The 20931-nt window shown below is 45.8% G+C and overlaps 1 protein-coding gene across 8 annotated transcripts in view; it reads left to right on the forward strand.

Moving 5' to 3' along the window:
* Positions 1-20931, forward strand: part of NF1 (neurofibromin 1) — a 2143703-nt gene that overhangs the window by 602776 nt on the left and 1519996 nt on the right. For all 8 annotated transcript variants that reach the window (XM_078679713.1, XM_078679719.1, XM_078679717.1 and 5 more), the window contains exon 12: positions 8625-8759. In XM_078679713.1, coding sequence (XP_078535839.1) covers positions 8625-8759 — 135 coding nt within the window. The remainder of the gene's footprint in view (positions 1-8624; positions 8760-20931) is intronic.

Here is a 20931-nt window from a genome sequence, read left to right on the forward strand (position 1 = left end):
CACCCATCACTGTCACAACACACGGGCTGTGTGCATCCTGTGGCCGGTCCTTCCTCCTCCGTCACGTCTGCTGCTACAGCTAGAAGCGGGGAGTTCTCACACTCCTCAACATTGGCCCTGGGAAGTCTGTATTGCCCCTCCTGTTGGCCGTACCGGGCCCGCTACTCCACTGCTATCAGTTGGTCTGCCTCCTCGCCAGTAACCTCAATGCTTCAGTACAGTAGTGGAGCCCCCATCAATAGACCTCCAGATCCTGCTTCACCAGACACCAGCTGCAGAGCTGGATTTGGCCTAGCAGTTTTGCGGTGGTGGCTCTCCATCTTGGTCCTCCTCGGGGGAAAGTTCTCCTATTTGGCACTGTGCGGTGTGTGCTCTACTCTTCGGCCCCCCCCCCTCGGGCTGGTTGACTGCGCCCCCTCTTCAGTATCCTGCGGGCTGTTCCAGTCTTCCCTCTGCCTACACATTCGCCTTCTTCTCTGAACATTGCTTGCCTTGGGGTTGGTCAGGCGCAGCCTCTCCCGGCGATCCCTTCCAACTGGGTGCCCTCTGCTCCAGTCGCTGGGAATAATTGCAGGCGGCCTTGTGGTTTTTCCCAGTGATACCAAAGGGGATGATGGATGGAGCGTTTGAGCAAATCAAACACTCACCCCCAGTCAACTGATCTGGGTTTAATCCATCATCATTCTTTAGCTCACTCCACCACCCCAGTTCAGACATGGCCATATGCAAATCAGTCGGACCCTGTGCCTTATGGGAACAGTCCAGCCGGAACTGCCAAGCCATGTCTTCCCTGGACCGGAAACAAGCATCCTGAGACCGGTTTCGGGTTCATAACCCTCATCAGCCAGGCTATCTTGAATCCAGTGGCAGAGTGAGCAAGGGACCCACGTCTGGGCATACCCTGCCAACTCGGGGCGAACAAAGCGATACCAAAGGGGATGATGGACGGAGCGTTTGAGAAAATCAAACACTCGCCCCCAGTCAACTGATCTGGGTTAAATCCATCATTCTTTAGCTCACTCAACCACCCCAGTTTAGACATGGCCATATGCAAATCAGGCTGAACCTGTGCCTCATGGGAACAGTCCAGCCCGATCTGCCAAGCCAGGTCTTCCCAGGACCAGTTCGGGCTGGACTGTTCCCATGGGGCACAGGGTCAAGACTGATTTGCATATGGCTGGGTTCAAACTGGAATGGCGAGCAAAAAAACGATGGATTTAGGCCCAGATCTCTGTACTGAGGTGAATGTATGACATTGTTCTGCATTCCTTCCATCAACTGTTTTTGCATTTGTTTTTTCCTGGCGCTAATCTGCTTACCCGGGGTGCTCTGTTGCTCCCCTACTTCTTGGCGGCGCCTGCTGTGAGATTCCTTTGCAATGGGAAGGTCTGATCCAAAACAGCCCAAAATCACATTTGATCAACGCAGGTCAACTCGCCAAGACGACACCAGCTCAACAGTGGTGACCCCACTGCCACCATGGACTTGCCTCCAACTCGTGACGACGAACTAAAAACGATCATGTTAGATGTCAAATCGACAGTTACAGGAATAGCGACCCAACTGGATCAGCTCTCTGCCCGACTGACTCCCACAATAATCGGCTCCTCCACGTTGAGTCCAGGGTCTCGGACACGGCCACTGAGGCCCACCAGAAACTACTACAGATGGACAAAATCCTTGCTTTGATTTGGGAGAAAAACGAGGACTTGGAGGCGCGCTCCCGTCTGAGTAACCTCCGCATAATTGGTGTCCCAGAATCCGCTAACATAGCCCACATGGAAGACTATGTGAAACAACTGGTCAAGGAACTCTTCGGTGATGAATTCTCCACAAGCTTAATTGTCGAACGAGGACACCGCTCCCTTGGTCCACGGCCAGGCCCTAGATTACCTCCTCTTCCTATCATCTCAAAAATTTAAAATTTCAGAGATCGGGATGCTATCCTTCGTGCGACGTGGGACATGGGCAAAATAAACCATCAAGGAAATTCGATCTCGTTCTTCCCAGACCATACTCTCACTGTACAGGCCACCAGACGCGAATTCCTTCCTTCAAAGTGAATTTTGCAAAAACACGAGGTATCTTACTCTTTGGAGTACCCAGCAAAATTGAGAGTTCAACAGGGTGCTAAAACACTGGTATTCCCTGATCCCAGGGATGCCCTGAAACTCGACAAATCATCACACTCCTCACCATCCTGCTGTCAGCCGGTGGATGCTGATAGTCTTAGTGACAATGATTGACTGGTTGTAATGCTTGGTGTTATTACTCGCTGAACGTTGTCTGAAGTTCCGGTTGCTTGGCCACCCTGCTTAACTGCAGTGGTGTCTGCCGAGCCTTGCCATGCCCTACCGGGATAATTCCCAAGCTTCAAATGGTTTTCCCTCCTTCAAGATGTGGGTTCCTGGGGTGGGAAGGGGCGGTCTCTCAGCCTGATTGGGGGTTTGGTGTGGGGGTGGAGGGTTTTCCGGAGTCTGTTTTGGGGGTAGAGGTGGGTGTCCGGTTCGTGTCATCTTGTTGCTACGGTCTGTTTTGTCGGGGTGGGATAACTTTGTACGTTCGCCACCCCGAGGACAATCTTAGCCCTCTTGTACGTGAAATAATACGCATTGGTGGAATGTCTGGCATTCAGGTCAACTGGAGTAAGTCTGTGTTATTCCCCCTTACGGATGCCACCAGACCATTTACGCCAGACTTCCCCTTTATATGGGCCTCTGGCCCCACCTGTTACCTGGGTATCTGGTTGAGTAGGGACCTTGATGACCTCTGGAGATCTAACTTCGGGCGTGTGGTGGATTGGCTGGAATCCAAAATTCCGAATTGGACTCGGCTTCCATTGTCTCTGGCCGGCCGCATCGCCATTGCTAATATGTTGACTTTGCCGAAATTCCTCTACCTTTTTTTTTTTTTTAACATTCCGATCCTCCTTACTGCTCATTTCTTTCGCAAACTCCGTTCCTTGATAATTTCTTTATTCTGGGCGGGTAAACAACCCAGAGTCGCGTATGACATCCTCACTCTCCCTATGTCGGCAGGGGGCATGGGAGCTCCTAATTTCAAGCTTTACGCCTTATGTGCTCAGGTCAGCTTTCTGCACCTTTGAATTCACCCCTCCCCTTATCAACCACACGTGGCTGTGGAAACTGATATTGCTACCCCCTGGCCGCTGAACACGGCCCTTTTTGCCCCGGCGTGTCGTCCGCGGACGGAGGTGGGCAAGGTTGAGACATGGCGGTGGGCCTGGTCCGGGCTGCGCCATGTTTCCAATCTTCCGTTGTCGGCAAATGCCATGCCAATCGTGCGTCATCCTGCCTTTCCCCCTCTCAAGCCTTCCGGCATGTCCAAACACGCATCACGTCTGGTCCTGTCGGCATTGGCAGATTTATACCCCGGCAACACATTCTATGCTCTCCCCGCCTCTTCTGGTCCTCTGGACACTCTCTCGTTTTATCAGCTAAGTGCTATTTGCTGGGAGATTAATCCTACGTTCCCCCAGCCTCCGCCCACAATGCCAGCCCTTGATTTCATATACACATCCCCGACACCACCCAAAATTGTAACTAAACTACATGCCCTCACGTTGGTGTCCACTTCCATCTCCACTGATCAGGCGCGCGTGGCGTATAACGTGGACCTGGGCATGGACATCGCCCAGGCTTTACTGCAGCAATCATACGAAGAAACTGTCACCTAACTACCGGCTCCGTCTCATTAATTTCAAGTATCTACATAGGCTATATCGCACTCCTTCCCAGCTTCACAAACTGGGACTCCTTCCCAGTGATGGTTGCATGCGCTGCCCCTGCTGCGGATTTTGCCCATCTAGCATGGCTGTGCCCTAAGGTGTCAGACTTTTGGTGGGAAGTATGTGCCGCTATCTCCGAGATTACCTCCGCAACGGTGCAGCCCGACCCTCCGCTCTGTCTGCTAGGTTTTGTAAAGTTATGCCCGCCGCTTGATCGCAATGGTGCTTGTGTTGGCTAGGCGTAGGGTGACCATGGGGTCGCAGACCAGCGCCAAAATTTGCTCATTGGCTTGAGGACGCCTCGAGATGTCAGACCTTGCTTTCGGAATTCTGGGACTTGCTGCCTGCGAGGTCTTGCCCAATAGACATTTTGGGTCCCTTGGTGACATATCTGCGTTCCCGAAGTCCCTCGAGCCGGGCAGCCTCTTCTGCGCTCCCCGCCGGCGCCGGCCGCCTCTGCTGGTCAGTAATGGCTTCCCATATCCCTCTGCCCCCCCTGTTAGCTGCACTTGCCATCCTCATAGCCGTGGTGCTTACACCTCCTCATGTAAGACGATATTCATGTTCCTTTTGTCACAACAATAGTACTATGTCTTTGTTTGCTGCATTTGGGGAATATCTTTACATATGGGACAATGGACTCGGAATTCACTGTGTATGTCGATCTGATCTGATGCAAACTGTACTCTGATAGTTGTGAACTTGTCAGAGGTTTTGAAAGTAAAAAAAAAAAAAAGAAAAAATGTTCACCAGACTGTGTTTATGGTAGCGAATTCACTGGGCAATTTTAAATAGTGCCCATTGTTTGAAGCCTCAGATTTTTGCTTCATTGATACTTGAAATTCAGGTCTTAAAAAGGGGCAATATGCAGGCTGTTCCATTTCCAACTATGAATCCTACATCCTTGTCTCTCCTCTCCAAATGCAGCCATTGTCTACTAACATGGTTAATGATTCTCTTTTGCATGAATGACAGTGATAATATCTATTTAGGGTTGTGTAAGGCCGTGTTCCAACGGCTTCAGAAGTGTCTGGAGAGGCAAGACTGATCGCAAAAAATTCAGTGATGTGACTACAGGTCCTTCGTACTCGTTCGACTTTTGTTTGTATATTGAATTGAGAGGTTTATCAAATTGCCTGTGCTCATTGCAAAAGGCATGCCCCAGTAGTTGGCCCAATGAAGTGCGGAAAAGAATATGTGCATTAGGGGTGTCGATGATTAAAATCTGGAACTTGTCACCCACCCCGTTTGCAGACCAACCATGTTCCATTTTGAAGGCGACTGAAATGTGGCTTTTATTTGACTGAGCTGGGTCATTTAAAGCTTCTAGAAATAGTTGCCTTCTACAGTTCCTACAAACCATAGCTCCACACATTTTGGTATATTAGTCTCTTTTATATATAAAATAGTTATAAGATTTGCTATACACCTTTTAAAATCAGTGTACCTCTATGTATGATTTAGTAAAATATTGCTTTTTTAAAAAGCGTTAGTTAAAACATGTATTTTCGATGGTCTTTTGTTTAGGGTATTGAATTCACAGCAACACTAGAGAGTAGGTGGTAGCATTGGATATTATTTGGTATAATGACCCAATTCCCAAAGGATAAAGTTCATGTGAACAGAGTCTCCTCCTCCTCCTCCTCCTTTCAGGGATCAGCATCTCGAGGGCACATCAATCTACAATCAGTGCCTCTGGTGTGCCACTTTTTCCTTAGTAATTTGTTTGATCAGGATCATTGGTGGAGCCCTTCCAGTGGGGAACCCATAATTTCCCTACCAAGGACCAAACTCGGTTACCTCAGTCTCCAGACCACTCCCGCCTCTCCCCCAATTCTATCCCCTTCTGCCAAACACATGTAATTCACTGACCGACAGGTTAGTCTCTACCAGTCATGATCAACATAGAACATGCACAACCACATAGTTTCTGTTGGGCTAGGTCTTCACAGTTTGTGAGAGAGTGGTGGTTGTTGAGGAGTACACTTGTGTGAGCATGTTTCTGATATTGTGGTATCGCTCAGGGTTTGGGTTGTTATTGTGGACTCAATGCCTCTAAAATGCTTAAATAACCAAACTGTGCTGCACGGGTAACATCACAATAATGGCATCTCAAACTGGTGGTTCCCCATTTAATGTGCAATCCAAACACCATAAATGCTTTTCCTGCCCCTCTGCATATTCTTGCAGTTTTCACTTTGTTCCCTCTTTACTGCACAAGCGATTTGTAGTAGGATTGCCTATTGCTTGGTTTTGATCCACAAACTCTTAACAGAGCTGGCAACAACCCTTTGCTCTTAACTCACTCGATCACACCACTTTGAACAAATACAGACTGGCCAATTACTATTACTTGAAGAAAGGAGATATGCTGCCTAGCTATCATAATGTAGACCCTCATCTACATTACTCAAATATAGAAGACATCTGCAATCAATGTGGAATGAGCAGGAATCTTTTCATTCAAAATCTTCTTTAGGGTGTGATTTTGGTTCCCTAGAGGTTGTTGCAGATGACTCTTCAACAGGTCTCATTCAACTTAACTCCATTCATACCTTGGACAGAAGTAGGACTTTGGGAACTTAAATTTGAAGGCACACCTGGATACATTTCTCAAAGCTGTCCTTGATGGTTCAGTGCAAGTATGTGGACCTTCCCCCCTCATGGCCTTTGCCCATTGAAAATCTCTACCATTGAAAATCTTGTATTCTTTAGAGGGAAGCAACTGCAATGGCTAAAGTACTGTCAGCCTCTCCTTGTGAACTTGTGCGTCTGCAGTTTGAATACTTTAGGATCTTGAAATTCACGTGACCAAGTGTAGACTCTGGTAGGACATCCCAAATTCCACCCCATTTGTCAGCAAATATGACAAACAGATATTGAAGTCTTACCGCAGAAGTTTATTGAAACAGCATAAGATGAGAATGACAGCGGTTATATAATTTTGCAAGAAATTCATTGAACTAATGCAACAAAGTATGTCTTCTACTGGCTGTATTCTGATTGCCAAGGGTCTGGTGTTGCGATTTCATACTTGCTTCTAAGTTTCTGACTTTTGCCCACCACCACACGCCTAAATGATTAACATACTCTTTCAACATGAATTCAGGAAGGGTGTAAGATAATGTTTTAAAATTGGAAGAAGTGTGTTGACTTAGCCATATTTTCGGCAACATAGCAATAAAAAATGCATTTTCATCTGCAGGCAGGGAGCCGGGGGGGGGGGAGAATAAGGTGTTGCAGCACTTCAACATTCAACCCTCTGGATCAGCCTAACTATGGCTCCAGAACGTCGGTAATAAACCGTGACAACAAATTGTTTATTTTTTAAGAGCACAGGTCTGGTGCAATACAGCCGGCCAATGCCCCACTCTAAAGGGTGGACAGTTCTACAAAATAAAACAAAAGCAAATTTACTTTTCCCAAGTTGAAGCACACCTGTTGGGGGGAAAAGACAAAGTTAGTGGCTGTTGATGGCATTAACAGTGGTGAAAATAATCCCAGACAAGTTGCTACTCGATCAAAATCTTAGAAACCAAAAACACAAACTAAGGCAAATGCACGTAATGGACCATCACAAACAAATATGTTCTTCATGAAGTCATACAGTCAAGGAGATGTTGGCATGCAGTGGAGGACCGTATATTTACACAGTTATCTGAAAATTCTAGCTACAGACAATGACATTGCTGGGTTTGGTTATGTTATTATGAGTGACTATGCCTACAGTCGTGCAGAAAACCTTTACTTTCAGTAACAATGTTATTAATATCCTAGCGACTAAACACTATGATAAAGAACAGCCTATGAATATAGAATAGCTTCAAAACTGTCATACAGTTAGGGAAAAGTTTACTTACTAGTCATTATGAATCTGTTCCAGCATTATAATTGTAAGTATCTAGGTGCCTTTTTGCCGATTGATCACAAATACATATTCAGTTCGGGAGCTTGTGTAACATCAATGATGTAATTCACTTTGGACAGTCCGTGAAAAGAGTGGGATAGTGTAGGCTCTCCTTTTGAAAGGTATGTTGATGCAGATGAAACAAAGCTGTAAGGCTCAAGGAACAAGAAGTTGTGCCCCGTTGGTGTAAAGCACTGCCTTTTAGTACCTTATAGTATCAATGTCATTTTTATTGCTATAAGTAAAGGTATGTCTGCTTTGGGAAACTTGAAGGGGTATTATGCAGCCTGTGGTAGAGTAACCAATGATACTTATTTAACCAACCATATATGGGGTACTGGTTCGGTACTGGTAATATAATCAACAACGTTTATTGGTTGTTTAAACAAATGAAAGGAAACATAATAGGGAAGCAAGAAGTCAAAATTAAATCCGATCACTGAGAGCTTCAGCCCATACAAATATCTGGATGGAAAGGATGGCTTTAGAATGGAGCCATATGTGAGATACATAAACACATTGCAAAGTTTTCACAGCATATAAAATTTTGATTGCTGGTACTAACCTTGATTTGTCTCCTCTCCTGCGGGAGAACAGTAGAAGAGAAATTAGGCTATGGGAAATACTTATGAAAAGGACGATTTATGAAATATGTTATCTGTTGCTTGAAATTGTGCCCCATGTGTCATTGCCTGCATTTAGTATGGTGGCCATAAACAATGCTGTGACAGTCTGTAACAGGACTGTACAGTGTTCTTCTACTGTATGCTGTGACTTGCTACTTGACAGTTGCAGGAAAGCTTGAAGAAATAGTACACTTTTTGTCTGATAATAGTGTTGGGGTTGTATAGTATGTTTGGCTTGACTTAAGTGGCTGTATTATGTTATTTATATAAAAGTCCTAAGAATTTATTTAGAGATTTATTTAGAAAAATCATTGATTCACTATTCTGGACATTGTTATTTCAGTCCGCACTGGATTGGTGGCCCAAGATTGATGCAGTTTACTGTCATTCAGCTGAACTCCGTAGTATGTTTTCTGAAACTCTTAAAAATGTCATGCAGAGTTGTGGCACGAGTGCGACGACAAATCGGTTGACACAGGTAAAACTTTATATAATTATTTTCTTGTTAAATGTATTGTGTCTCCATTTCATACCTGTGGTTTTGTTCATCGTCTCTAGTCTAGAGAATAGAGAGAGGAAATTCACTCCCAGAGGCAACGCAAGCTTAAATTGTTTTGAGCGGAAATATCTTGTAAACCTGGTATTTAGTAGGCGTAATTCATTTTTAAAAGCACTGTGCACAGTACTTGTGTGTAATTTTAAGGGGCAGGTAGATTTCTGAATGTTAAATAATAGCAAACTACAAACTACTCTAGTCAAGAAACAATTGTTTGTAGTTTAATATTCACGCAACATTTCCCAAAGAGTTGCTCTTAAAGAAATGTGAATGTTTTAGCATGGCGTTCCTAGTTATTGGAACAGGTCTGGGTGCACAATATTTGGCTATTTCAAATTTGGTGTTGGTGTGATAAAATAGCTCTGGTTTTGCAAACAAGAATTGTCATTGATTGGAGGTGCTTTGTCTTCTGCTTCTTATTTTCTGTTCTTATTGGCTGCTGTCGCTCACATGGTCAGATGCCAACCAGTCACTGTTTTGCATGGCAGTGGGCTTCTGTTGCTGTAAGTATGACCCATTGTAACTACCACAGAAAAGCCTTCAATTTCTTTGACTTTTCTGTGCATAGTTACCATACTAGTCACATCATCTCATTTCAGGAGTGTGTAGCATGTTTTCACCTATTGGTTAAGTAATCAAACCATTTTCATAGATCAAATAACAAAATCTTTTGCTGTGCTTTTTTTCCCAGAATGTTTTCATAGGATGGTTTTGTGCACTTCTTGTTACTATTTCTAGTAGGCCAAATGCAATAAAATGGAAATATTACTGAACCAGTAATAATCATTTGACTTCAATTGGTTTCCTGTGACAAATCTCCTATATAAATTCAGTTGTTAAAGACGGAATCCACTTGGATGCAACTTTTTAACGCTGACCGAGATGAGTTCAAAGGACCGCTACCATGCTGTGCACTCATCTTCATCAATTTTCCTTTTGCTTTTGAACTGTGATTGAGAAACAAATTGCCTCAGTCCATAATAATCCATTTCTAATCAGTTGCAGTGTTTTCTTTTTTTCTCACCATTGATGCAAACATCAGTACAAAAACAACAAGATGAGGATTTCTGAGGCAGATACCACTTAAAGGTTTTAAGCGACTGTTGTTATAGATTGGTTTGCATATTTTAGCAACGTACAAGTAAAGTTTCAGAACTTCTACAGAACAAAATGGGAACCTCTCTAAGCAAGGGGGAAGGGTTTCCAAACTCTGTAAACATTATGTTCGAGGCATATAAGCTGCAGATCTTACACTGTGCATTAGATCGCCACCTTGTGTTGAGCTCGGATGATTGCATGTTGTTGTCGTCTTGGAAGAAGTCTTTGTAGTCACGAGATAGGTGACTCCTCCTTTGGACGATAGTATCTGTTGCAGTAGTTTGAAAGAGAGTTTTGAAGACAGCTTGGCCTACTGCAGCTTGTTTTTTTCCGCCACTGGGTTCGGATGAAACTTTTCTGCTCCGGTTCGAAATCTACTTTTCAAGTACTTCGACGCGAACAATTTCTTCAAACGTCAACAAACAACTTTCAGACTCGACTCGACTTCATCAGCTCGGCCATTGGGCCTACCCACGCCGTGAGGGCTGCACCTCATGGAAAGGACGCCATGCAAAAGAATTCCCCGAGTCTGGAGCAAAATTTCCACACAGTAACCATCACGAGGTCTGTAACCTGTGCTTATCGCCAGAACACTTCGAATCCAGCTGCACAGCATGTGCATCCTTTAGATCGAAAAAGACTATTCGAGATCGGCGGGCCCATGGACACGACATGCAGAGATCACCTCCGGAACTGGTGGATATCTTCGACGAAGGTCCATGCGTCCCAGAAGAAGATTCCGATGATCTCCAGATCGTATCCGAGGCAGATGACTCCATACCTTCGGGTCAACGCGTGAGTACCACTGTCCCTACCCCAGCCCAAACACCAAAATCGAAGGCAAAGGTCAACACTCCGCCTGCGGGGCCCAGTCGAGACCAAAAAAACACTTCGAAAGCCCCGTCATCGAGCCTGGATCCGAATAAAATAATGAAGCCTTCCGGTAGCTCCATACCGAGCAGACCGCATGTGCCGATACCACCTGCTCCCTCGGCACTGAAACAAAAAGAAGTCCCGGTTCCGAAAGACACTCTGAAACCGTCTACTCCGAGAGACAAAGCAGCTCTGAAAACAACAAAACCTGTTTCCGATGTCCCGAAAACAGCTTCCACTCCGAAGTAGATACCCTCGATGCCGAAACAGACAAAGCCTGCTTCCGATGCTTCTAAGTTCACGAAACAGGCTTCGGCTCCAAAAACAATATCTTCAGTGCCGAAATCTACGCCAAAGGACTCAACATCAGCTCCTGGGGCTAAAGACAAGCAACAAACAGGTTTGGAACCGAAAAAATCGGCGCCGAAGGCTGTGCCTCAAGAAGAGTAGCTTTTCCAACCAGATCCTGACAAAAACGGATCTACATTGATCCAGAAACAGGACATGTTTCCACTACACCACACAGGAAGAGGAAGTCAGATACAGCACCTACACCTCCAGTGCCTGTCAAAAAGGATTCTGCCACATCTCCTATGCACCCTTCTTCTCCTGTATCTCCTTCTCCTCTTCCTTTAAATATTTCACCTCAAAATTCTCCTCTTAGTTCTCCACCACGTACACCTCCTCAGGATGTTGATGATGATGAGTATAGATGACCCTTTTCCCTTCCCAACCGGTTCACCAGACTGGGAGTATCCAAACCCACAGGATGTACCAGATATTCCAGACCCACATACATATCCATCTAAACCACCTTCTCCAGAAGACAATATTGGGTTTGAACACTTAAATAATAGGGCTGCCATCTATCACAATGTCACCAAGCATTCAGATGAGGCAGAGGAAGATTTTTTATTAGACACTCTTGAACACTCCCAAAAATATGTGCAAATACTGCCAATGATTAAATGAGTCATTAAGCATGCACCAGAAGTGTTTAAAGATCCTGTACGAGCTAGAATCATAAACCCAAAGATAGAGAAAAAGTACAGACCAGCTCCTGGGGACCCTGCCTATATTAAAGGACAGCTACCCTTAGACTACTTAGTAGTTTCAAAAGCTAGGAAAAGAGCAAATTCCCAAACATCAGGCGAAGCACCACCTCCTGATAAAGAATCAAAGATCATAGACGCTTCAGGGAAAAGAATAGCTGCCCAAGCTAGCAATACATGGCGCATCGTTAACACACGGGCTCACTACGATCAGTTAGAGAAGCTCTTACAACATTTAGCTGACCAATATAAGGCACAAGCAAATGACCTCATACAAGAGGGTAAGCTCATATCAAATGCCTCTATTAAATGCGCACTTGATGTAGCAGACACTGCATCCAGAGCAATAAACACCAGTGTCCTCCTTAGACGTCACGCGTGGCTACGCATTTCAGGATTTAAGCAAGTGCAAACTACTATCTTAAATCAACCATTCAACCGACAACAATTGTTTGGTCCAGAGGTTGACACAGCACTTGAAAAAATTAAGAAAGACACTGACACAGCGAAGTCAATTGGAGCTCTGCAGTCCACCCAAGCATGAGGCTCCTTTCGTCACTCCTTCGACAGAGGAGGCTCCAAACAAGTTGGAGCAGACAATTCAGCTTCCTTTGAGCCAAATACACAAACATCCTCCAATAGAGAATAATTTTGAGGAGGCTACAAAGGCAACAACAACAAGGGAAGAGGTTGAGGTAATAACAACAATCTAACCTCCTCCACCACTAAACAGTGACTTCCTTCAGCTCCCCCAACAGCATTCTACTCCTATAGGGGGAGATTACCACCGTTCCTACCTGTCTGAAATTCCATTACAACAGACAAGTGGGTAAGACAAATTATCCAGTATGGTTACTGCCTAGAGCTTACAGCTACCCCTCCACATATACCACCCAGACAGCTTCCAATGTCCACAGAACATCTAACGCTGCTCCAATAAGAGGTACTCTCATTGCTACAAAGAGACGCAATAGAGTTAGTTCCATTGCAACATCAAGGAACAGGAGTTTACTCACTCTATTTTCCAATACCCAAGAAGGACGGGACACTAAGACCAATTCTAGACCTAAGGCCTCTCAATGTGTATATACACTCGGATCATTTTCACATGATCAATTTACAACAAGTGCTCCCACTGCTGCAACAAAGCGATTTCCTCACCACACTAGACCTCAAAGACGCCTACTTCCACATTCCCACACATCCTTCTCACAGGAAGTATCTCCGATTTGTACTACAAGTACAACACTACCAGTTCAAAGTCTTTCCATTTGGTGTCACAACTGCACCACAAGTGTTTACAAAGTGCCTAGCAGTAGTAGTGTAGTGTAGTTCCTATATTCCCAATAGGCTCTGCGCATTGGAATAATATATTCAGCAGCGTAGACGTAGGACTGAGGTCAACTAGGTCTCTACTGACTATATTAGACTTTAGGTTTGCCAGCTAGCTCAGAGGTCACTAGAAACTTTCTCGAATAAACGAGGAGGAGTTTAACCTCCCTGGATAGACAAGAAGGGATTAGCTTCTGACAACCATATAACATGACAACTTTGCTCCCTCAGAATAAGAGTTTATCTCTAGAGTGTTGTGAAAACAATAGACAGCTATTTCACTCAGTCAAGTGTGCATACTTAGTTTCACCATAGTGCAGAGAAAAGAGACGGGCGTTTTCAATAAAAGGTGTAATTTATTGAGCAGTCTTCTTCCTCATACAAGAGAAATGAATTGCCACAATTGCAATACTCATAGTAAAGTAAAGTGCGTACAGTAAAAGGAGGATTAAGAAGTAATACTGTAAAAGCATTGATATGGTTTCTTAGCCATAAGATACTTTAAAATAGATAAAATATATACATACTTATATACATTGACTAACGTACTCAACTGGTGCTTCTAAATACGCCTACCCCGGTGTACCTGACCTAAGCCTAATACGTGGGAAGGAGTAAGTAAGTAGCAGTTTAAGTTAAGTTTGTTTTGCCAAGAATCTGACTCAAGAATTCTCTTCTAAGGTTTTAGTCCGCTCCGTACCTGGGTATTAGAAAGCAGGAGGTCTTGTATCTCTCTCTCAGGACTCGATATCCCAGTAACCCGCGAAGGTATCTGGAAACACCGGAGCTGAATTTCTCGGCAGGAGAAAAGACAGCGTCTCTCTCAGTGCGTCAAAAGAGGGAGGGGCAGCGTCCGTGGGCTCTCGCATCAGCTGGGCTTTCGGGCAAGTAGATAGCTGCTCTGCTCCAAAACCACCACCGTGTGTTTGCTTAAGGCAACGTTGGTATATTTATACCTGAAAGGTGCCGGGTTTGACGTAAGGTTGGACTTAAGACGTCAATAAAGATGTCACTAAGAACTGGCCGTTCTTACAGTGCTTTACAAGAGTTCTAGGATGAAATCAAAACAAAAGCAAGGGGGATTTTTCAGGTTGCTGGAGGTTTGGATTGTTTAGAGAACTCGTTGTGCTTACTAGGGGGCCGGGGAAGTAGCCTTGCTTAATGTGACAGCATGTGCTACGACTGAATATGGATATGATTATTATGCCGTTATAGGGATATTATTGATTATAACCGAACAAGGGCATAAAATAGTAATATCGATTTAGGCTCCTGGATAAAAACACAATAGTAGCAGAACATCTCAGAAGACAACATATCCACATCTTCCCATACTTGGGCGCTTGGCTCATAAAAGTCAAGTCAGTCAAGCAGTGTGTCCTACACACATCTCAAACAATTCAAACACTGCACAACTTGGAGTTTACAATCAACTACACCAAGTCACATCTTCAGCCCTCTCATGTACATCAATACCTAGGGGCTACCATAAACACCAATACAGCTCTAGCTTATCCCAGTCCAGCCAGGATACAAAGCATTCAAGCCTTAGTCACAAAGTTTCAAAACCAACACTCTCTCCCAGCCAGTGTGTTCATGCAACTAATAGGCATGAAGGCATCTTGCATTTTTATTGTACCATTTGCAAGACTGCAAATGCGCTCATTGCAGGAATGCCTAGCACATCAGTGGAATCAGGCTCAAGGAAAACTTACAGACCTGGTGTTGGTGGTGTTGGTGGACAGCCGCACACATCACTCTCTGCAGTGGTGGAACACCAAAAACTTGTCCAAAGGGCGGCAGTTCCTCGAACCTGTTCCACAACTAGTACTGACAACAGACGCATCCCTCACAGGATGGGGAGCCCATCTGCTCCACCATACAACTCAAAGAAAATGGACTGCTCAACAAAAAGTGCTTCACATCAATCACCTAGAGCTGCTAGCAATATTCCTAGCACTGAAATCCTTCCAAGTACACATACAGAACAAAGCTGTCTTGATCTGCACAGACAACATGACAGCCATGTACTACATTCAAAAACAAGGAGGCACACATTCCCTGCAACTGTCCCAGCTCGCTCAGAACATTTTAGAGATGGGCCATTCCACAAAACATATATCTGCTCGCAGAACACCTTCCAGGAGTTCACAATCAGATAGCAGATCTGTTAAGTCGACAGACACAACAGATTCACGAATGGGAACTACATCTGCAAGTTCTTACACCATTCTTTCACAAGTGGGGTCATCCAGACTTATATCTGTTTGTCACACACGGAAACGCAAAATGCCCACACCGGCTGTCCAAGGGCAATGCGATATGGATGAACTGATCAGGCAGATTTGCGTACGCTTTTCCGCCAATACCACCAATAGTACGCAAGCTGAGACAACAGTCTCTCAAACTCATCCTAGTAGCTCCCACATGGGCACGCCAACCGTGGTTATCAACACTGCTAGAACTCTCTAGTTCCACACCAAAGACTGTGTCTGACACCATCCATGCTAACGCTGAACCATGGAGACAGACATCAGACATCCAGATCCAAGTCAACTGAATCTGGCGATATGGCTCCTGAAGTCTTATAGTTTGGTTACCTTAACCTGCCACCAGACTGTATGAATATCATAAAAGAAGCCAGAAGACCTACTACTAGAGCTTGCTATTCTGCAAAATGGAAGAGATTCGCCATTTACTGCACTAATAATCAAATTGATCCTCTAGATGCTTCCATCCAGAATATCATCTGCTACCTTCTCCATCTACAAAGATGTAATCTAGCATATTCATCTATACGTTTACATCTTGCAGCCATTGCAGCATATCCACAAAACAGACAACATATGTCGTTATTTAGAATACCTGCAATTAAAGCTTTTATGGAAGGATTAAAGAGAATCATTCCTCCCAGATTACCACCCTCTCCAGTGTGGAACCTAAACATTGTCCTTACAAGGCTCTTGGGGCCCCCTTTTGAACCTTTACATAAGTGTGAACTACAATTTCTCACATGGAAAACCGCTTTCCTTATTGCTATTACCTCTCTTAGGAGAGTTAGAGAGATTCAAGCTTTCACTATACAAGAACCATTTTTACAATTACTCCGTAACAAAGTGGTTCTACGTACTAACCCTAAATTCCTTCCAAAAGTAATTACTCCTTTTCATCTAAATCGATCAGTAGAGTTGCGAGTGATTTTTCAAAACCCATACTCTGTAGCAGAAAGAGCTCTACACACACTAGATGTAAAAAGAGCTGTTCTCTATTACATTGATAGGACCAAATCCTTTCGTAAAACAAAGTAACTGTTTGTAGCTTTCTCTTCACCACATAAAGGCAACCCCATCTCTAAAGCAGGAATTGCAAGTTGGATTGTAAAATGTATACAAACATGCTATCACAAAGTAAAACGTACATTAACAGTTCCTCCTAGAGAGTATTCCACACACAAACTAGAAGCCTCCATGGCTTTCTTAGGGAACATTCCGCTAGAACACATCTGCAAGGCAGCAAATTGGTCTACAACACACACCTTCACTAAACACTATTGTGTTGATGTGCAAGCTAAGCAGCAAGCTGCAGTAGGCCAAGCTGTCTTCAAAACTCTCTTTCAAACTACTGCAGCAGATACAGGTGACCACCGCTAGGGGAGACAATGCTGTACAATCAATGCACAGTGTAAGATCTGCAGCTCATATGCCTCGAACGGAAAATGCTACTTACCAGTATGCATCTGTTCTTGGCATGTAGAGCTGCAGATTCTTACACGCCCTCCCGCCTCTCCGGGGCCTGTATCTGTTCCAGTTCTATCTTAATTAGATATACACGCGTAGACATCACTTCTTTATTTCTACTAACTCCATCATTTCCCATCATGGCGAAAAACAATCTAAGGATGGAGCCGATGCCCATGCGCACTATCATTCAATGGGAGTAGTCACCTATCTCGTGACTACAAAGACTTCTTCCAAGACGACAACAACATGCAATCATCCGAGCCCAACACCAGGTGGCGATCTAATGCACAGTGTAAGAATCTGCAGCTCTACATGCCAAGAACAGATGCATACTGGTAAGTAGCATTTTCCTTACTACATTACCATTAAAATTTAATGTCTTTGTCAGTGGTATCCATGGATATAACCGAATTATCTTTATTAAAAAAATTCAGAAAATGAACCTTCCTAGACAAAACGAAACTATTGAAAGAGCCTTCCGGTGTGTGACCATGCCATTTTCATCATGTACACCCACACTTCAAGGACTAAAGTGCATTATTTCACTATCATAATGAAAATAGTTGAAATCATGTACTTAATGTATAGTCTCACCCCTTTTCAGAATTCATCCACTCCTCCTAACCTAAAGGCACTACTTAAATGTATTGCTTAATTCACTGTTTGAAATTCGCAATCCTTGTTGTGAAACTGCAGTTGTTTTTAACATCGATGCAGTGTTTCAGTAGTTAGTCAAAATACTACCACCTTCCTCAGGAGGTTCTTTCCCTAAATATAGTCACAACATTTTCACTGCAACCTCTTGAGGACCAACTTCTGACAGCTTAAAAACGAGCAAGACACTTTCCAGTCTAACCCACCTTTTTACACTAACCTGTTTGGAGGGTAAAAGTGTGGGGGGGGGTGGTGACATGCATGCTCTGGTCTGGCTTAAACTTTAGGTGCATGTTTACATTTCTTTAGGCACTCAACTTAATGTTGTACATGGAAGGGCAATTGCAGATATGAGAAACTCCATATTTATATTATAGACAGTCTCTTCACAGGTTTTTCAGTTGACTCAGCAGCAGGTGCTTAGGTGCCATGGTCAATGCATCTAAAGGTGCGACATTTTACGGCCTGTGGTACGCTGCATCAGATCTGAAGTCTTCAGCTTTACTTGGAGCGATACATTTTAGCATCAGGCTCATATTCTTCTACCATGGCTACATAAAATGCCTGTACATTCTCATTGGTTATATACAGTGTTAATCGAATCTTGAGAAGCTGTACACCCCCTTCACCCCAATAATGTTTTATTTAGATTCTCTAGAAGGGCATAATCTTACTGTTTGACTTCAGAATGTGATACACAGATGCACTGTTTTCTCATGGTGTAACGGAACTTGGACTAGCCTCTTTTGTCACTATTTGTGTGAACTCAAAGGCACCAAAGCAGTCAGCAATATAATATCTGAAAGAGACCTGTAGTGATGGATTCCATACCGTAGAATATCCCCAGGCATCAGACTGGATCCGTAAAGTTTTTAATCATCGGTACCCCTGCTCGTTGGTAGGCAGCATCGTGCGGCTCCTCGTCCGTCGCTGGCGTCCTAAGCGCCGAGATGACGTCAGAGACTACTTAGGCGCCACCCGTGCGCGCTGACGTCAGTTCTTTGTTTTTCCGTGCCAGCAAGCGCAGATCTGGTTACAGCACGTACCATAGTCACTTTTTGACTACTTTTTTGAGATTTTTGTCTCTACTTCTTTTTTAATCTTTTATTCCTGGTGCCACGTAGGGATGCCTGGGTTTAAATCCTGCTGTATGATGTCGGTGGCCGACCCCCATGCGTATGTCTCTATAGTCTGGAGCGCGACCATGACTCCAGGTCATGTTCCGATTGTTTGGCCATGGCTTCGAAGGCTATGCGGGAGTAGTCCCGAAAGCTGCTGAAGGCCCGGCAGTCGTCTCTGCGCCGTTCGAGGTCCAGGGGTTTCTCGACGGACCGACCGCAGAGCCATCATAATCGCTCCTCGGGGTCCAAGTTTTCACCTTCGTAATCGGGTAAGAGACATGACAAGAAAATGTCGAAGAAGCGTGTACGCTCTCCGACCTCCCCTCATCGGTCTCTGGACGAGGGGGCCAGGGGTCCTTCCCCTGTGGCTCCGTTGGAACCTGAGAGTCCCGCGGCCTAGCCGCCCTACCCGTGTCTGTCGGCGACTCAGGTCTAGGTGCAAGAGTTTCTTGCCGCCTTGGACCACCTTTTTAGGCCTAGGGCTCCCGCCGGCGCGCCTTCGGGAACTGAAGTCCCTTTTGAGGGCCCTTGCTTGCCACCGCTGGCTCCGGCGCCGCAGGGTCCTCCGCTGGCTGCTCCAGCTCCCCCTGTGGCTCCATTCCCGGCGCCGCATTGGGTTCCGTTCGTCCCACCTTCTCCCTTGCCCGAGTTTCCGGGCAATTTTGCTCCGGCTTGGGACCCTAGTTGGGACATGGAGCCGGATCTGTGCCGGAGCATTTCTTTTCCCCTGTGCCTCCCCCGCCGCCGCAGCCTGTGCCTCGGGTGTGGAGGAGGGGGATAAATGGGAGGGGTTGGAGGACCCTCTGGCACGGCAGTGCGAGTCCGAACATGAGTGGGTGGAGGACTCATAGGATGCAGGTGGCCTTGACCTCTCCTCTGAGCCTGGGTTTGTTTTCCCTCCCGCTATCATGGAGAAAGGTGCCACATACAGTGTGGTGCTCCGTAGAGCAGCTGAGGCTCTTGACCTTGATCTGCCTACTGTTACCCTCAAGACGAACCTCCTTACTGAAGTGCTTCAGCCGGCGGCAAGTTCTATGGAACCTCTGCTTCCTTTCAAGGAGGCCTTGACGGATGTTTTGACGGGCACCTGGTTCCTGTGGATAAAAACGTGGCCAGGAGTCATCGACCGGCGCCGGGTGACCCTGCTTTTTTAACAAATCATCCGACCCCAGAGAGCCTGGTCATTCAGGCCTAAACTTCGTAAAGTGCAATCCCTACCAGTCCGCCGGATAAGGAATCGAAAAAGCTGGAGCAGTTTGGCAAGAAGTTGTTTTCCTCTGCCAGCCTGGGGCTGCGGTCAGTCAACACTGCATGCCTCTTGGGCCGCTACTCTCACGCTGTTTGGGACACGGGGGCGCAAACTCTACCCCAGTGCCCGGAGGTGGTACGGGCTGTACTTTCCAAAGCTGTTGCTGAGGGGAAGGATGCAGTGAAGTTTGCCATTCGGTGTGGGCTGGACACCGCAAACTCTTTAGGGAGAGCCATCTCCAGTACGGTGGCCCTGCTTTGCCATTACTGGCTGTGGTCTACAGGGTTTTCGGGTGATGTCCAGAATTCCCTCATGTACATGCCTTTTGATGGTCCTCGTCTATTTGGCGATAAGGCGGACTCTCGGGCTACGACCAAGTTCTTGGGTCTCTCCACCACACTCCCGGCCACGTCTACCTTTCGTTCCTTTCATCTCCACGGAAGGGGCGCCTCTACACGTTCGTTCAGCCAGAAACCTGCACAGAACCAGCCTCCGTGCTGGCGTGGTTGCCGCCGTGGCGGCACAGGAGCCAGCGTGCGGGTCAGTCCACCTCCGCTCCCGCGGTATCTGCATCAAAGCCTTCCTAGTCCAAGCTTTGATGTGCACCCCACGCCAGTGGGTGGCAGGATTCAACATCACCTCCCCCACTGGCGTTCTGTCACTCCGGACAGGTGGGTGCTGCTAATCGTCTGAAGGGGCTACTCCCTCTCCTTCGAGTCTACCCTCCTCCCCCCCAGCCAGGCCACCTCAGTTCCACCGCATGTCCGGGGATCGCTTTGCGCTTCTCCAACAGGACGTCACTGCCCTATTGGCCAAGGTGGCCAACGAGCACGTTCCTGGGCCGGAAGTAGGATGTGGTTGTTATTCCCACTACTTTCTGGTCCCCAAGAAGGAGAAAGGGTGCCTGCGCCCCATCTTGGACCTCAGGAACGTCAATCGCTTGGCTACCCTCGACCCTGGAGACTGGATGGTAGC

This window comes from Lissotriton helveticus, chromosome 3_1, assembly GCF_964261635.1.
Source record: "Lissotriton helveticus chromosome 3_1, aLisHel1.1, whole genome shotgun sequence".
Lineage (NCBI taxonomy): Eukaryota > Metazoa > Chordata > Amphibia > Caudata > Salamandridae > Lissotriton > Lissotriton helveticus.